General features: G+C 44.0%; 1 protein-coding gene across 1 annotated transcript in view; it reads right to left on the minus strand.

Annotated features, from left to right (window-relative positions):
• Positions 1-156: 156 nt before the first annotated feature.
• vaspb (vasodilator stimulated phosphoprotein b) overlaps positions 157-15852 on the minus strand; it is a 45068-nt gene continuing 29372 nt past the window's right edge. The window contains exons 2-14 of the mRNA XM_083637190.1: positions 15296-15467; positions 9950-10130; positions 8504-8570; positions 6647-6759; positions 4535-4797; positions 4153-4304; positions 3865-3916; positions 3678-3705; positions 3520-3562; positions 3194-3250; positions 1936-2005; positions 1791-1848; positions 157-1680 (exon numbers count right to left, since the gene is read on the minus strand). Coding sequence (XP_083493316.1) covers positions 1646-1680; positions 1791-1848; positions 1936-2005; positions 3194-3250; positions 3520-3562; positions 3678-3705; positions 3865-3916; positions 4153-4304; positions 4535-4797; positions 6647-6759; positions 8504-8570; positions 9950-10130; positions 15296-15467 — 1291 coding nt within the window. The 3' untranslated portion in view covers positions 157-1645. The remainder of the gene's footprint in view (positions 1681-1790; positions 1849-1935; positions 2006-3193; positions 3251-3519; positions 3563-3677; positions 3706-3864; positions 3917-4152; positions 4305-4534; positions 4798-6646; positions 6760-8503; positions 8571-9949; positions 10131-15295; positions 15468-15852) is intronic.

A 15852-nucleotide genomic window follows, 5' to 3' on the forward strand; every position in this document is an offset into this window, starting at 1 on the left:
ATAATGCTACAAGAATAAAATACATGCTGCGGGCAAGCCGAAGCGCTGTCTGCGGGGGGAGTAAATATTCAGGCAACGGACTGCTGGACAGCGCCACTTAGAAGATGTAGGAGTCAATTTCAACATTGGACGCCAAAGAAAACAATGACAAAATAGTGCATTTCAAGAAGCAGCTGTATTTGACTATAAAGGCATTTCTAATCCAGTGTCTCTAAGCTGTTTTCTTTATATTTCAGTGTAAAAAGCCTATACTCTATTAGAAAAAAGAAACAGTAAACCCAAAATAACATCTCATAAGAAAACAATCATCAGAAAAAAATCCCCATTCACCAGTCATCTCAATTAAAATAGAAACACCATTTCATTTTGCTAACATTTTCCCTCAAAACAAATATATATATTTTCCTTATATATATATATATTTATATATTTATTCTCAAGGCAGTTGGTCATGGCCAAATTAATTGACCTCGTCATGGCCATTTTTCATGTTTCAAAGTTAGAAAACATACCTAGAATGGAAAAAAAACTATGAGAAGCACAGTATATGACCATTGCACTGGCCAACAAATATCATCTCATTCTGAGTGAGAGGGAATAGTTTGTCAAGACAGCGTGCTGCACGGACACACACTTCCTCTGGAACAGGTGCAATGCAAAGAGAAGGATTTCTCACGCTCGCATCGTAAAACTACAACACACTCCTCTTTCACAGCACTCAGGGTGTCCATCACATTCCCTTTGATCCTCTCCTCTTCCTCCAGCTCATTTCCCTATCCTGCAGCAAGGAAGGCTTGTGCTGTGCTGTTCATGTTCTTGGCCAATGTTGGGAGCAATAAATCCACTTGATTGAGAGGCTGTGGGAGAGGCAGAGGGTGAACTGAGCTCTTGCTGTTCGCCGTGTAATGGGCAGGGAGTGGGGGTCCCTGATTCATGGTTGAGCGATGTTGTGTCCTTCCACCCCCGATTAACATCAACACCAACGGAGACTAATTTAACCTACTGCAGGCTGCGTGAACTGAACTCTCTGTAGCAGTGTTTGAGGCTGAGTAATGGGTAATGGTGTGCCGAGACAGAGGATTGTTGACAAATGCCCCGCATGCCAGCATCTTGCTATTACAGTAACAGATGTAAATAATATGATGTCCCTGAATTTAGCCCTGTCAATAAATGGCATGTGTGACAACAGGAGGGAGAGGACACAAGTGGCAGAAAGGTTTTGACAAGCGTACATGATGACAACGTGGAAGAGCAACTGGGGCTTACAGTATGTGCTCTGAAGTGGTTCTGATGGAAGGAACAAGTAGGAGACAAGGGGATGAGATTAATGCATGGAGGGTGGAGTGGAGTGGGGTGGGGTGGAATCACCACCGCAACAACATTAGTAAGTGATCATCGAAAGTCCTGGATGGCGATGTCGGCAGGTTCCCTGGGTTACCGTTTACATGAAGTGAATATGCATGATGTACACCATAAGCAAGTATGCCCACGTGTTTTTGTGTAAGAGACAGAGAGAAAACGTGTGGGAGAGAAGGAGAAATCCCTGGGCTACATGAGAGGGGGCAGTGGAAGAGAGGTCCAGCCGGGCCGTAACCTCCTCCATCCATCTGGTCCCTCCGCTCCGCCTGACACTCGTTTAGCAGAACTATGTGCTTCTCTTCTGCAGCTCCTGAATAAAGGCTGTGGGACGGGAGAGGGGAAACAAAGCATAAATACCAATAAAACCTACTGAACCAAGGTTGCAATATGTATCATTTGTGGTTTTAGAGAGACCATAAGTGTAATCTCACCTCCGATTATTTCCTCCTTGACTTTTTGTAGCTCTTTCCGCACCTCCTCCAGAATTTCCTGCGGGGAAATTGATTGACAAAATTGATTAATTGATAGTGATGGTGATTTAGAAGTGTAGATTCAGAGGTGTAATGAGAGACTTACCTGTTTCATTCTCTCTAAATCTGTGTCCTCGCCTGTGGCAGCATCGTTTCCGTTACCCCCAGACTTCACCCTGAGAGAGAGGACAAGAGACAGAGCAACAAAAAGAAACAGATATTTTAGTGTTGGTATTCACGCTCAGACATTTTACTAAAGTCAGGCAAGTCCATTGCATTGACGACTCCACTGTCAGTCAAGCCCATCACCAGAGTACCACAGGGATGGAGGGAGAGTAACACAGAAGTTACACAAATATACACACACCCAGAGATGGAGAGGAGGATAAACCCACATAAGCTCAATTTACCCACTTTATATTTGTGAAGGAGTTTATCCACCTTTTTGAATGAATACCAATCTTGAGGATACAAATAGTATAGATTCCACTAAGAAGTATTTAAGAAGTATAATTGATTTAAGTGACATTTAAGGGTTTCCAAGAAAAACATAAATTTATACTATTTTGAAAATGTAATCATTTTTGCTTGTGTCGTTGCTCACCTTACAGTTTATCACTGGCTGGAGTTTACCCCCTTTTTTTTTTAGCACTACATCACTATACTTAATGATACAGAGAGGACACCCAAAACCGGCTTTAACATCATAAAGTTTACGATGATAGCACCACTTCTAAGGCTATGAATTGACATGTAAATATAAGTAACGTCAATTACGCTGCCAGGATTTGTTTATCAGTTTCCAGATATAATTCACTCAGTTGGTCCGCCTACACGTCCCTTGTGTGCATGCCTTTCTCCGATCCATTAGATCAGGGCTATTCAACTTGATTTGCCCAGGGGCCACTTTTGCTAAATGACAGGAGGCCAGGGGCCAGTTATTAAACAAACATTCATATACATTTTTTCTGTAGCTGTTTGTAGATTTTTGGGGTGTCAGTCGGAGCTTAGTCTCACAATTTTGTGCACACAGGATAGTTAGTTAGGTTAAGTTAGGGAAGTAAGTGCCTGGGCAGCGAGCAGATGGCCATATTTGACAATTAGCTGGAGCTCAGTCAAACTTTATTTCGGTTTTCATTGTGAATTCGAAAATGGTCGGGGGGCCACTCTGCACCCTATCGCGGGCCACATCTGGCCCCCGGGCCGCAAGTTGAGTATCAGTGCATTAGATGATACTATCAACTGTCAAATGTACCACCCTAGTAGGCTGCAGTTAGGCTGTGCTGACCTGGAGGGGAGAGAAAAAGGCACGGGGGGGAAGGGGGGGTGGCTGAGAACATGCGTGAACGGGACAACATTTATACCTGGAACCTTGGGACAATGAGGAAGTGGAGTCCATGCTCTTGGGGATGGAGTTATTCCTGTTAGTGAGACACACACACTCTCCTCTTAGAATGGAAATGGCAGACAAACACATGGACGCACGCAGCATTCATATTAACAAAAACATACGTGTGCACGCTTGTCCACGGGCAGACGTAAACGCACACATGTGCAACACACACGCACACACAAACAGAGTGATGGAGAACTGCTCTACACACTTAGATAAGTTAAAACACAGACACAGATTGCCTTGTTACAGTTCTATTCATCATGGGGACATGGAAACAGCTGAATCCTGGATTACCTGGTCATAGTAGACGTTTTCTCCCAAGGTCTTCTAATGGTGTCTGAGAAGGAGAAGACATATAAACATGGCTTGTTTATATTCACTTTGTACATGATGTACAATAAATGTGGGAATGAGTGTAGGTGGCATGCTACAAATACATGTTCAGTCCTCACCACTCTGACCTTGAGAATCTGAATCATCCTGTAGAGAGAAGAGTGAGACTTCCTGGTAAGAGTGAGTCATACTCAACCTGCCCCCCTCCCCCCATCCATCACCTATGGTGTTAGGCCACTTACGAAACACTCCTTTGATTTTCTTTACAGCATTGAATAATGTGAAATAAAGTAACCAAATACTTACATTATCTTGTGTCTTCGCAGGTGTCTTGTCCCCAGGTTCTGCTATTTTTCTCCTGCACAACCAGAGTCAGTTTAATCACCATGTAAATTTAGATGTACATACCGTACTTGGAATTTGCTTTGGTGAGTTTGTTGCACATACTGTAATACACACAGCGAGTGTATGATTATCAGGCAAAGGAGTCAGAGGACCATATAAACATGAACAAAATAAGTACAATGTCAAATGTTTTTTTTTTTACATGTAGGCATTGGGTATTTTCTGTGACTACAAACTAGTGCCACCCACCTTCGGGCCAAGATGGCACTCATCTCGCCCATCAGACCCCCCCCCCCTCCTCCTCCTCCTCCTCCTCCTCCTCCTCCTCCTCCACTAGAGGAGTTACTGCTGCGGCTGGAGTCGGCCCGGCCTATTGGAGCTGCAGGGCCTCCGTCCTCCTGCTGAGGGCAGCAGACAGCAGAGACAGTAAGCACAATGGCAGCACCATGCTTAGAGTGCAGGCATTATGCATCAATAAAACCAGATGGATGCAGGTATCATAGCTGTGCAATTAGGAATAGGTCTAAGACTGGATCAATCTAATAGCAGAATTCCATTTGACTTATTAGAATAGCACTTCCAGCACTTTCCAACATTGTAAAATCCACTGTGAGCCTTGTTCTGTACTCACCTTGGATACTTTGCGGAGCTTAGCCCCTGCTAGGGCAGCAGCCAGGCCCCCGGCTCCCCCACCCAGGCCCCCGCCTTCCCCACCGCCTTCCCCACCGCCTCCTCCGCCCGCAGAGGGCAGGGGCGGGGCGGGTGGGGGCCCTGAGGGAGGTGGCCCCGGAGGAGGAGGGATCCCAGCAGCCGGAGGAGGGCAAGGGGGGGGTGGAGGGGCTGGAGGGGGCGCAGGGCCTCCGGCGGCCAATGGTGGAGGTGGAGGAATGGAGACTACAAGATGAGAGAGAGGGACTGTCAACAACCATTCACCGTGATAAGATGCAGTCATTTAGATATGAAGATGAATATATGAACTCATAATAAAAGATCACCTTGTGATGACCAGTGCACTATCAGGTTATTTGAAATTTGCTAAGGTTTGTGTATACTGCAGTTACCCTAATTAGATTTTCAGAAAGAAAGAAAAAACAATTTAGCCTGGTAAAAAACATCCTGATAACGCGACCTCACATTCTGTTTAGCTCTATGTATCCACAATAGGGGTGTTGCGGTACATTAATTTGTCCCGTGAATTCAGGGTATGGGCGTCACGGTTCAGTGCGTGAAGCGACACGCCGAATACGTCGAATCCATAAGGTGGTGGCAAAGCACCTAAAGGCTACTCCACATGCACTCCGTTTACAAACTTGTGTATAATAAAGATTAAAGTGGGGGGAAATGCCTTTGCCCTGTCAAACAGCTGGAATACAGACATCTGAGAGGGAGGGGCACCCCACACTTTGAATAGTAAAACCTTTTTGTGTGGATTGCTTAGATCTTATTAAATTGTGGACATTTATTCATTCACCCTTATTAGACACTATTTCTGATGGTAAAATGAGGGTAAAAAGCAAAACACAGAATTCAGAAAAATTCAAAGGGAAAAAAACAGAATTTGGGATTTGTTGCTTTTTTTCTCCGTTGTACCGTAGTCGTACCGAACCGTGCCCCCGAAACTGAGGTACGTACCGAACCGTGACTTTTGTGTACCGTGACACCACTAATCCACAACACTCCACGCTCCACAATGATTTCCTGAAATTACAATGTAACCGGGCCAATCACGGACTGCGTGGTAGTCGACGTAACTGGGCCAAGCATGGCGGCCGCTGGCAAAACAGTAATGGCGTCTCCCGAAGCAACGAGTGGTAATGTTAAAGGATAATTCAGTTTTTTTACAACCTTTCCAGCTTTAAATTATGATTTTTATTTTTTTAGTTTGATTCCCATGCACTGAAATTATGTTTTGAACCGCGACCTGAAAACGCGGCATGTGAAATGCTTGTATTTACGTCCTGTAAATAGCTTATTTTCTGACACGCATCGGCTCATATCGTTATTATATAATAGACAATGAGAAAATGAACAATCTATTTACCTAAACACATCTAGTAAACAGCCATAAGTGCAGTTATAGCTAGAGTTGCAACAATTACTCGGTTAGTTGTCAACTATTAAATTAATCACCACCTATTTTGATAATCGATTAGAGTAATTTGTTAGGAGAAAAAAAGTCAAATTTCTCTGATTCCAGCTTCTTAAATGTGAATATGTTCTGGTGTCTTTACTCCTCTAATATGACCGTCCACAACCCGTCTTTGGGTTGTGGACAAAACAAGACATTTGAGGACATCATCTTGGGCTTTGGGAAACACTGATCGAAATTTTTCACCTTTTGTGACATTTTATAGACCGATTAATTAATTAATCAAGAAAATAATCATTAAATAATAAATAATTGTTAGTTGCAGCCCTAGTTATTGCAGAAATAGACTCAATAGCAATTAAACAAGAACAAGAGTATGCACCAGCGTAGTTTGTCGGTGGAAAAGGGCATTTCCCCCGTTCTTCTGACTGGATTTGGATTGGATTTAGCAACGCTGATTGGCTGAAGGAGTTGTCTGTCAAGGCAAGTACTCCCACCCACTGAAATCGATGTGGGAAGCTAGAAGTCCAGACTGATACGTGGTGCCAAACAGAATGTGAGGTCATGTTATCAGGATGGTTTTTACCAGGCATTTAGATGGAGGGGACAGTATTCTAAGTGCGGTCATGTTGACCGGTGCAGGTGTTTCCTGACCTGCAGCAGCTTGTCTCTCTCTCTCCAGTCTCTCTCTCTCCTGCCGCTCCCGCTCCTGTTTTTCTTTCTCCTGTCGCTCTCTCTCCTGCTGTTCCAGCCGCTGCTGCTCCAACCTACACACAAACACACAGGGATTAAATCCTCCAATAATAAGAAGGTGAAGTGTCTGTGAGTGAGTGAGTGAGCGAGCAAATTGTGTTCGGCCACAGCTATACCATTTTATATGCGATCGCGCTTTCAGGAAGTGTAAAGAGCTGCGGATGACCTAATAGAACCAGATTTTTTGAATCAGGTAATTAGGGCCGACTAAATGCCCAGAAATGGCTAATTAGTGGTTCAGCACCATGGGGAGCTCCATTCGTTAGCTACTGATGGAGCTCATCTGAGTGGAGGAGCACAGCTGAGCAGAGTTGGAATCAGCCAGTGAAGTGGAGAGCAGAGGCTGCATGTCAACTCTGTGAGCGAGGCCTGACTAAATGGCCAGTGATTGTGTGCTCCAACGGTTAATCAGAACTTCAGAGGCTGATTAGCCTCCCGCTTGAATTACAAGTCCACAGCTGGATGTGTTGCTGGCCTAACAGGCAATGTACACCAGATACGTTACGGCTGCGTTGCGGATCCGGCAAAACTGCCGGATCGACTCTCGCCCATGTTAATTGATGGGCGATACATGCGGTACGGAAGAATTACGCACCTGTTCTATTTTTATCAGATCCCGCACACTCTGATAGATTACATGAGTGTGTGGGTCTGTTCTCAGCCGTACCGTGGCGTAGCCGTACCGCATCTGTTCCGGAGGTGGTGTACATTAGCTCTGATTCAGGCCGCCGCAGCAGCCCCTCCACCCCCAGCCCCCCTCCCCCATCACATCTGTCACTCACAAGAGTGTTTACACTGAACGACGTACACCCGCTCAAAATGTACATAGACAAAGGTCCACACAGTCATACACAGTCAGCCCGAGCCACGTAGCGCAGTGTGATTTAAAGCACAGTTGGTCGACTTAGGCAGCGTGCCCAGCAGGGGGGGGGGGGGAGGGGAGATCACCATTGCTGTCGTTTTTCAGCGTCCACATGCACATGGTCATTACTGGTGAATACTATGAATCTCTGACCACATCTATACCAAAAAAACCACCATGCTAATAATATCCATGCATAAATATTTATTTTCTATTTCTATTTGTGGAATTGTTTTAATGGTGGTGCTTTAAGCCGCAGCTTGAAGGTAACCACCGGTGCAACTAGTAATGACAGACAGTCTCTCTGGCCAATCGCAAAGCCCCACTGACTGCCTAACATATTACCATTTAGGGTAAATGAGATTAGAAGGTTAATGCGATGTGGGCATGAGTGGTATCAACAGAACAAGCCTCATTGGACGGACAGATAGGTGGATGGAGAGATGGTAGGGTTGATGTGAGAGGTGTCGGCCTTCCCTGTCTTTTTGACCTTTAACCTAAAGGGACTGACTGAGGGTTTAGCAGTGTCAGGCTAATGCCATCAAATCCTCTGCATATGCGTGTTTCCAAAGTGTGCCAATAGGACTTCCACAAAGCCAAGACAGCTTGACTGACTGCTGATTGTTATGCAACTTAACCCCGAGGGCACTTTGCTTGAACCGATGATGAAATGTGTTAGGGACATCTTCACATGGACAACCGACTAGTCACTAGACCAAATAACAATCCAACTTGCTTACAAAAGGAAATAATTGTTTTAAACCAATCCTGATGCGGCTATCCCTTGTGCTGAATCCAAGCTCTAGACCTGTGCAGAAACCTGGCTTAAAGCTTAAAGTAAAGCGAGGGGAGGGGGGGGGGCACCACAGTCCCCAGGAAGTCTGTAGTGTCGGTACCTCCGTTGTTGTTCAAGCTCCTCCGGAGATGGTCCATTTGACAGTGGGCGGGGGAGGGTTGCATAGCCTGCCAACATACAAAACAGAAAATATTCTTACTGTGACTGAGGGAGAGATGACAGAACATAATCTTTGATACAACCTTTTGGAAGCTCATAATAGGTTGGTGGACAGCAGGGAATAGTCAAAGAAATAGTTCTAGATATTTTAAAACAATCCACAATTTTTTTTTATGACCCACAGTCCCACTCTAAGCAGAAATGTGTCTTTCCAATACATTTTCATGGTTCAGGTACAGTAAAAGTATGCTGATGATACAGCAGCACACTTATGCATCCGATACCAGCCACTTTCAAAGGGTGCACTGGTAGCAGGATTGTTGTTACCATGCAAGACGTGACGCATGAGCAACGCACAGGGTCAGCAAACAGTTACCACCGCCTTTTAGGGGTGGGGAAAAACATCGATACACCATAGTATCGCGATATTTTGCCTGACGATATTGTATCGATATATATATATATTTTTTTGCAGGCCATGCCATGTCAGGCCACCGGGCATCTGCCCGAAGTGCCCGATGTTGCAGTCCACGCCTGCAGTGGCGTATTGAGTCCAGAGAAGCTTAATAATGTAGCCTACATGTGGGGCAAAAACAAAACAAAACAAACAAACACTGCATGTTTTACTTCCGGTGAGGTCAAGGAAAAGGTAGGAAAAGGAGTTAGACAATATATCGAAATATCACAATATTCAATATATCGCAATATTCAATATATAGCAATATCAGCGATATCGCAATATCGCAATACTATCGTATCGTGACTCAAGTATAGTTTTAGTATCGTATCGTGGGCATCTGGTGATTCCCACCCCTACCGCCTTTATTAAATAGCCAGCTGTTGTAAACAAACCGGATGAAAGTGTCAAGTCAGAGAAAGTTGAGAAAGAGACGAAACATAAAGTAACAGTGGAAAGCAATGACAAAAGCACTGACTGCAGCACTGATCACATCTTTTTTTGTCAAATTGATAGGTCTTTTTGGGGGAGTATCAACTGGAGGAGACTACGAGACAGAAGAAAACGTGTAAGTCACTATTTACATTAACCTAGGTTAACCTCTGTTACTATAGTCAACATGTGTTCTGGATAGGGTGGGGGTTCCATATTTTCAAAATTGCAATGGAAAACCAAAGGATACCGATCATGTGCCATACTGTACAACCATAGCCATGCCATATTTTTTGTCTCCTTGTAACTGTGTTAGTAGTAGTAGTGTTAATGCTTCTTCAGTAAACCCAAAATATTTGACCACTGAAACACCACAAGTGATCACAAGTGCAATCACAACACTTCTCACAGACGGAACAGAATATGCAGGACACAAACAGAGAAGTATGGTAAATGACTATGAAGCTGATGCTACTGAGAACACCTGTACTGCATTACCTGCGTCTGCAATGGAGTTGAGCACGTCCAGAGCGTGCGACATGCCATTGGCGAATAGAGCAGCATCCTCCTTGCTGCCAAAGTTGAGCCCCCATACCTGCCGCGCATCCCGCCACTGGTGGAAATTGGGCGTGGCCTGGTTGTACTTCAGGCCCCTCACGATTGGACAGTTTATCACCACCTGTGGGAGGGAGGGGACAGAGGAGCAATAAAAAGGAGACATTATATATATTATATTATTGGTATTAGTAATGAGCAAAATATACTTTCTCTATATCTTGACAAATGGAGACATTTAAAAAGGACAAACTTGAAAGCATTAAACCGAGTGCAGAACCAGCAGCTCTTGTCAGCAGTTTCAACTTAATGCTCTAAGAAGGGATGTGATCAGGACAGGAAAAAGAAAGCAGAAAAGCAGTACAAAAATGGTAGTTTCTCATGGAAAATGAATGGCTTTATGTCCAAAAACTGGAAAAGCAATCACCACCCCCCCCCCTTCCCCACCAGAATACCACATCCCTACTTATGTATTAAAAAAAGTAATCGGTATGTTATTTGAGATTATGGCTAGATTATTTGAGTTTATATATTCCACCCAGCAGGTGGCGTGAAGCGTATGATCCAGGAGGGGGGAAAAGGCTCTGGGTTTGAGCGTGGCCTGAATGTGCTGACGCACCATTTCTCTGTTTGTTTAACAGCCTCTGAATTCCACAGAGCAGAGCAGGGGAGAGGAGAGGAGAGACTGTCAGAGGGAATATCATAGCAGGCAACACGTGCCAAAAAAGAGAGGGTAGCAAGTTCAGCTGCCATCGCAGACAGTGGTACCCCTAACCTTTACACACTAACTCTCAAAAGGCCAGACAGGAGAGACAGACCAGGGATGCCATCAGAAACACACACACACACACACACACACACACAAATCAACAACAACAAAATGGGGGGGGACAACACTGCCTATTATCCCCCCTCCATTGTCCCATCCCCTCTGCCGATCTGAGGAGAGCTGTAGACTACCACATGCTTCCCTCTGATACATGTGCAGTTGCCGTCCGTTTCTTTTCACCTGACAGCGAGGGGTTTCACCGGCAGGACAAAGCATGTGGGAGGATAACGCTATTCCCCGCAGTTCCCCTCCCTCCGAACAGGCGCCCCGACCAACCAGGGGAGGCAATAGTGCAGTGACACTCAACCCGTGGCTCTAGAGCCACATGCGGCTCCTTTATGGGCAGTTGTGGCTTTTTTAAATCCTACTTGAATTAAATAAATAAAAATTTAAATAAAGGGAGGAAAGGGACTTTTTTGGATTGTGGCTCTTGCAAATATTCTTTTTGTGTGGTCAATGTGGCTCCTGAGTAGGGCAAGGTTCCGTAGCGTAGTGACTAGTGCAACGACCAGGACACATACCCCTAATCTGGCTTCCGTCGGAGGTATAACATTGGAGCTCGAACCTACGACCCTCGTGTTGGCAATTACCGCTACACTACCCGAATGCCCTATTGATCGCCTATTTAAGTGAAAGGAAGCTGCAAGTTAAAAAATTAATTAATTAATCATAGCCTGAAAAAGAAGTCAAGACAAAATCTGTGGTTACCACAGTCCTTTCAATGCAAAATTCTATTATCCGATTATGCCGGGATGTATAAACCCAAATTTAAAAGACAAGTGTCGACAAAAACTACTCTGTCTGTATATAGTCTATAATGGCCGGGTATATATGTCTGCATATAGTCTATATGGGTATATGTCTGCATATAGAGTCTATATATATATATGTCTGCATATAAAGTCTAAATGCAGACAGTCACTCTTAAAAGAAACAAGGGGTATGTGGAGACAGAAGGAAGATACAGCCAAAGTTGAACTTGTTACTCTGCCTCATCAGCTCCTCCTTGCACCCATCCCTCCTCTCACCACTCTGAAGCCAGTTGATGTCTCAATGAGATTACTGTAGCACAGAGAGAGAGAATGCCCCCAAAAAAGTCCTCGTTATCAGGTATCACCACAGATTAGACGTACAGAAAGAGAGAACAGGGACAAGAGCTTCTTCCTAAATTGTTACAGGAAATGGTTGAGCAGGCCAACTATCTCTCAGGAAACATGGTCCACTTTAAGACTCATCTCTCTGGGGAACACTTGGGAGCTCTGAATGTTTAAAGAAGGAGAGAGACACTGAGGCAACACGGAGAGGAGAGACCTAGTCAAGTGTAAACACACCTCAACTCAGTTTAGCCGGACTTTCACTCAGGAAACCGCATCTACCCACTTTTAACGGCTGCCGGGCCGGCTGATTTAATAATTTGTCTGAAAGACTATAGCTCGCTTTCATTTATTTGGGAACCACTAATATAGGGTAAACTAGTAAGATGAGGCTAGAGGCAGAGGAGGCCTAATTGATCATGTCTGGTAAACGCACACAACAAATTGGTAAGTGCTTTCAATTCCCAGCTTGGTTGCACTGATCTCTGTGCAACTTGTTTGAAGGTTTCAGCCGATATCGAGCAGTGTAACTATTTTCTGCCCTGTGTCATTCAGTGATTCACTCTTTAAATAAATAATTAAATCAAGAGAATATGTGCTTAGGTATGAGACCTTCCAGATATCCAGTCTTTATAGGAACGCACAAATGAATTCCAGGGAGAAACGCAAAACTCTGATGCCCAAGTTCCTAAATACCCAGAACAGGAGTGGGTCGGGTCGAGATGGGGGACTTGTGGAACGCATGTGACGCTGCCAATGCATGGTCACACACACCAAAAAAAGACTATCTTGCACTTACTGGCTTACTCATAAGCCCATCGCCACCCACAGGAAACCACATACGCCCTCGGGACATATGAGAGAGACAAACGAACACACACACAAACCATAGACCAGTGATCCTCACTATTTTTTTCCATGAGAGCACTGCACTGGCAGGACAAAGTCAATAGGAGAGCCACTTTTACTGCAAAACACTTGAATTCTGTATTTTACTGTTTATGCTATTTTTAATCATCAGAATATCTAATAATGTGATGAATAAATATATAAACAAACAATAAGATATACCAGTATATTTATAATAGTTTTTAATAATAGTATATCATTTTTTAATATTTTTTTTAATCAAATGCTTAAATACTGTCAAAACAAATACATCAAAAACAATACAGCCACAAAGTCCTAAATAAATTCTTCAGGTCTTGAATCTGTTGATGAGGCCTACCCCAGAAAACACACACTCAGACAGACACAGTTCATCAGTGTGCCAAGCCTACCCCTGAAAATACACTCAAGACAGACACAGTTCATCAGTGTGCCAAGCCTACCCCTGAAAACACACACTCAGACACAGTTCATCAGTGTTCCAAGCCTACCCCTGAAAACACACTCAAGACAGACAGTTCATCAGTGTGCCAAGCCTACCCCTGAAAACACAGACTCAGACAGACACAGTTCATCAGTAGCCCCGTTTACATGGGTCCAAAAATCCTACTTATAATCGGATCGATAGGTCAGTCGGGTTCAAAATGTCTCATATAAACACCTTAGCCGACCCGATTCACCCGGATCGTTTTACATTTTCGATCGTAGAGGTAGAGGTAGTCTACACCGATTGATAATCAGCTAGATGCCGCATATAAACGGCTGAATAGAGTGGATTCGGTTGATAGAGTGGATTATTCATTCTGCGCATGCGCTCCCTAGTGTAGAAGAACTGGACGGTGGTTGAGACAAACTTCTTAATAGAAACCCTGAGAGCGGTACATTCTTCTTCTTCTCCTGGCCAAATATCTCTGGAGGATGATTAACTGCTGAGACCGTAGAGCCGCAAATGACAGCACGTGCGATTACATAACTGCAAAAGTGTGCGATTATTATTATTTGTTCATGTCTTTTTGAGTGTGTGTGTGCCTCCTCTAAACTAACGTTACACGCGACGCAGCAAATGCACGTTTCTCTGCCATCACACTGGGCATCAACACTAGCGTAGCGGGAGACTTCTCCCATGCACTCCTGCAAATAAGTAATGTTATGCGCAGCAAGGTTCACAAACATAACATCTTACCGAGAGAGAGGGAGAGAACATCCATGATCGCTAACAGCTAGCTATGCTAATAACTAGCAAGCCGTTCAGAAACGCATGTAAACAACCGTGTGATTAGCGAGAACGTCAGTAAAATAAGGAGAGCTGCAGGTGCTTATGCAGAACTAGTGCACGTTTAAGTGCACAGTGGGTAATGATCCGCTGTGATGAAGAATATAGCGAGATTAACAAGGTTGATAGCAGAGAAAACACTGTCACAGCTGCTTGCAGCAGCACCTCCAAGCTTCTAACGCTAACTAGTCTGTCACATGGTCCCTCGAAGTCTGCAGATGCACGTTACCTCGTATCTCTTTCAAGAAGTGTCACGTGAGTGTGGCGTTTAAGGCCATCTGTCGCTACAAAAAAAATAAACGAGATGTATTATTGTATTACTTGACAGACATGTAAGTAACTTTGCAGTCTGAGCCATCTTATATGTGCTGTAACACAGTGCAGTTTCTATTTTTCTAGTGTTTCTTTTTTACATGTTTGGGACAGGCAAATGTCTCAAAATGTTTTTTTTTTTAAAGATAATTTTATTTCAAATTGTTTTATTTATTTAGTTTTAATATATTTTAAATTGTAATATATTTCATGTATTTTATTCTGTGATACGTGAAACCGTGGTATTTTTGTCCAAGGTTATCATACCGTCAAAAACTCATGCCGGCACATCCCTAGATACCATTTGTTTATTATATCGCAATCACAATCGCAAATCGCAATATTGTCCACCATAATCGCTAATCGCACCTTTCCCCCAAATCGTGCAGCACTAGATCCATTTTTCCAGAGGTAAACAGTTAAAGTGTTAGACGGAAGTGCACCTCTTCTTCTCTGCAGGTAGTGGGAGAGACCGTTTGCGCATGTCTGTAATCGGTTTCAGCTGGGGCCATGTATACGCGGATTGAACGTGGGTCGCTTTATTTAGCGTTCATGTATACAGATCAAATCAGATTCGTATAATCCGACTGATTTCAATCAGATTGAGGAAAACAATCCATGTAAACGGGGCTAGTGTGCCAAGCCTACCCCTGAAAACACACTCAGACAGACACAGTTCATCAGTGTGCCAAACCTACCCCTGAAAACACACTCAGACAGACACAAAGTTCCTCAGTGTGCCAAACCTACCCCTGAAAACACACACTCAGACAGACACAGTTCATCAGTGTGCCAGCCAGGCCTACCCCAGAAAACACACTCAGACACACACACAGTTCCTCAGTGTGCCAGCCAGGCCTACCCCAGAAAACCCACAAAAGCAGGAGGTGTACCTGCTGGTCTGTCTGCATCTTGCGTCCCACGACTCTGAAGGCGTTGGTGGAGGGGTTGTGATAGATCTGGACTCGACTGAAGGACTGGGCTCCAGCGCCCGCCGGCAGCCACTTCTTATTGCCATCGTCGTAGATCATCACCGTGGCCCGAGCCTGGCAGATACTCGACTCACTGGGAGGAGGAGAAACACAAAGCAAGAGAACGTCATTTCACAGCATTTTCTTTTACTTTTGGTTTGAGCCAAACTTGACGACCAACATACCATGACATAGACATACATCACAAATCCATGACCAGTGGTTGACAGAATTCACAGAGTTTTGAGTGACAGTAGATTGATTAGACAGAACCGTGACTTAGACTTAGAATAACCCAGTATCATTATTTTATTACTAGTAGGGGTGTCACAATATATCGTCCCACGAAATTTCGCGATAGTAAAACGTCACGATATGTATCGTTGAGATGAAATCTCATATCGTGAAAAAAAAAAAAAAAAAAAAATTTTTTTTTTTTTTTTTTTTTTCAAAAGTAGACAAAGAAACGTACTTGTTTG

Source organism: Poromitra crassiceps, assembly GCF_964638095.1.
Source record: "Poromitra crassiceps genome assembly, chromosome: 5".
NCBI classification, from domain to species: Eukaryota; Metazoa; Chordata; class Actinopteri; order Beryciformes; family Melamphaidae; genus Poromitra; species Poromitra crassiceps.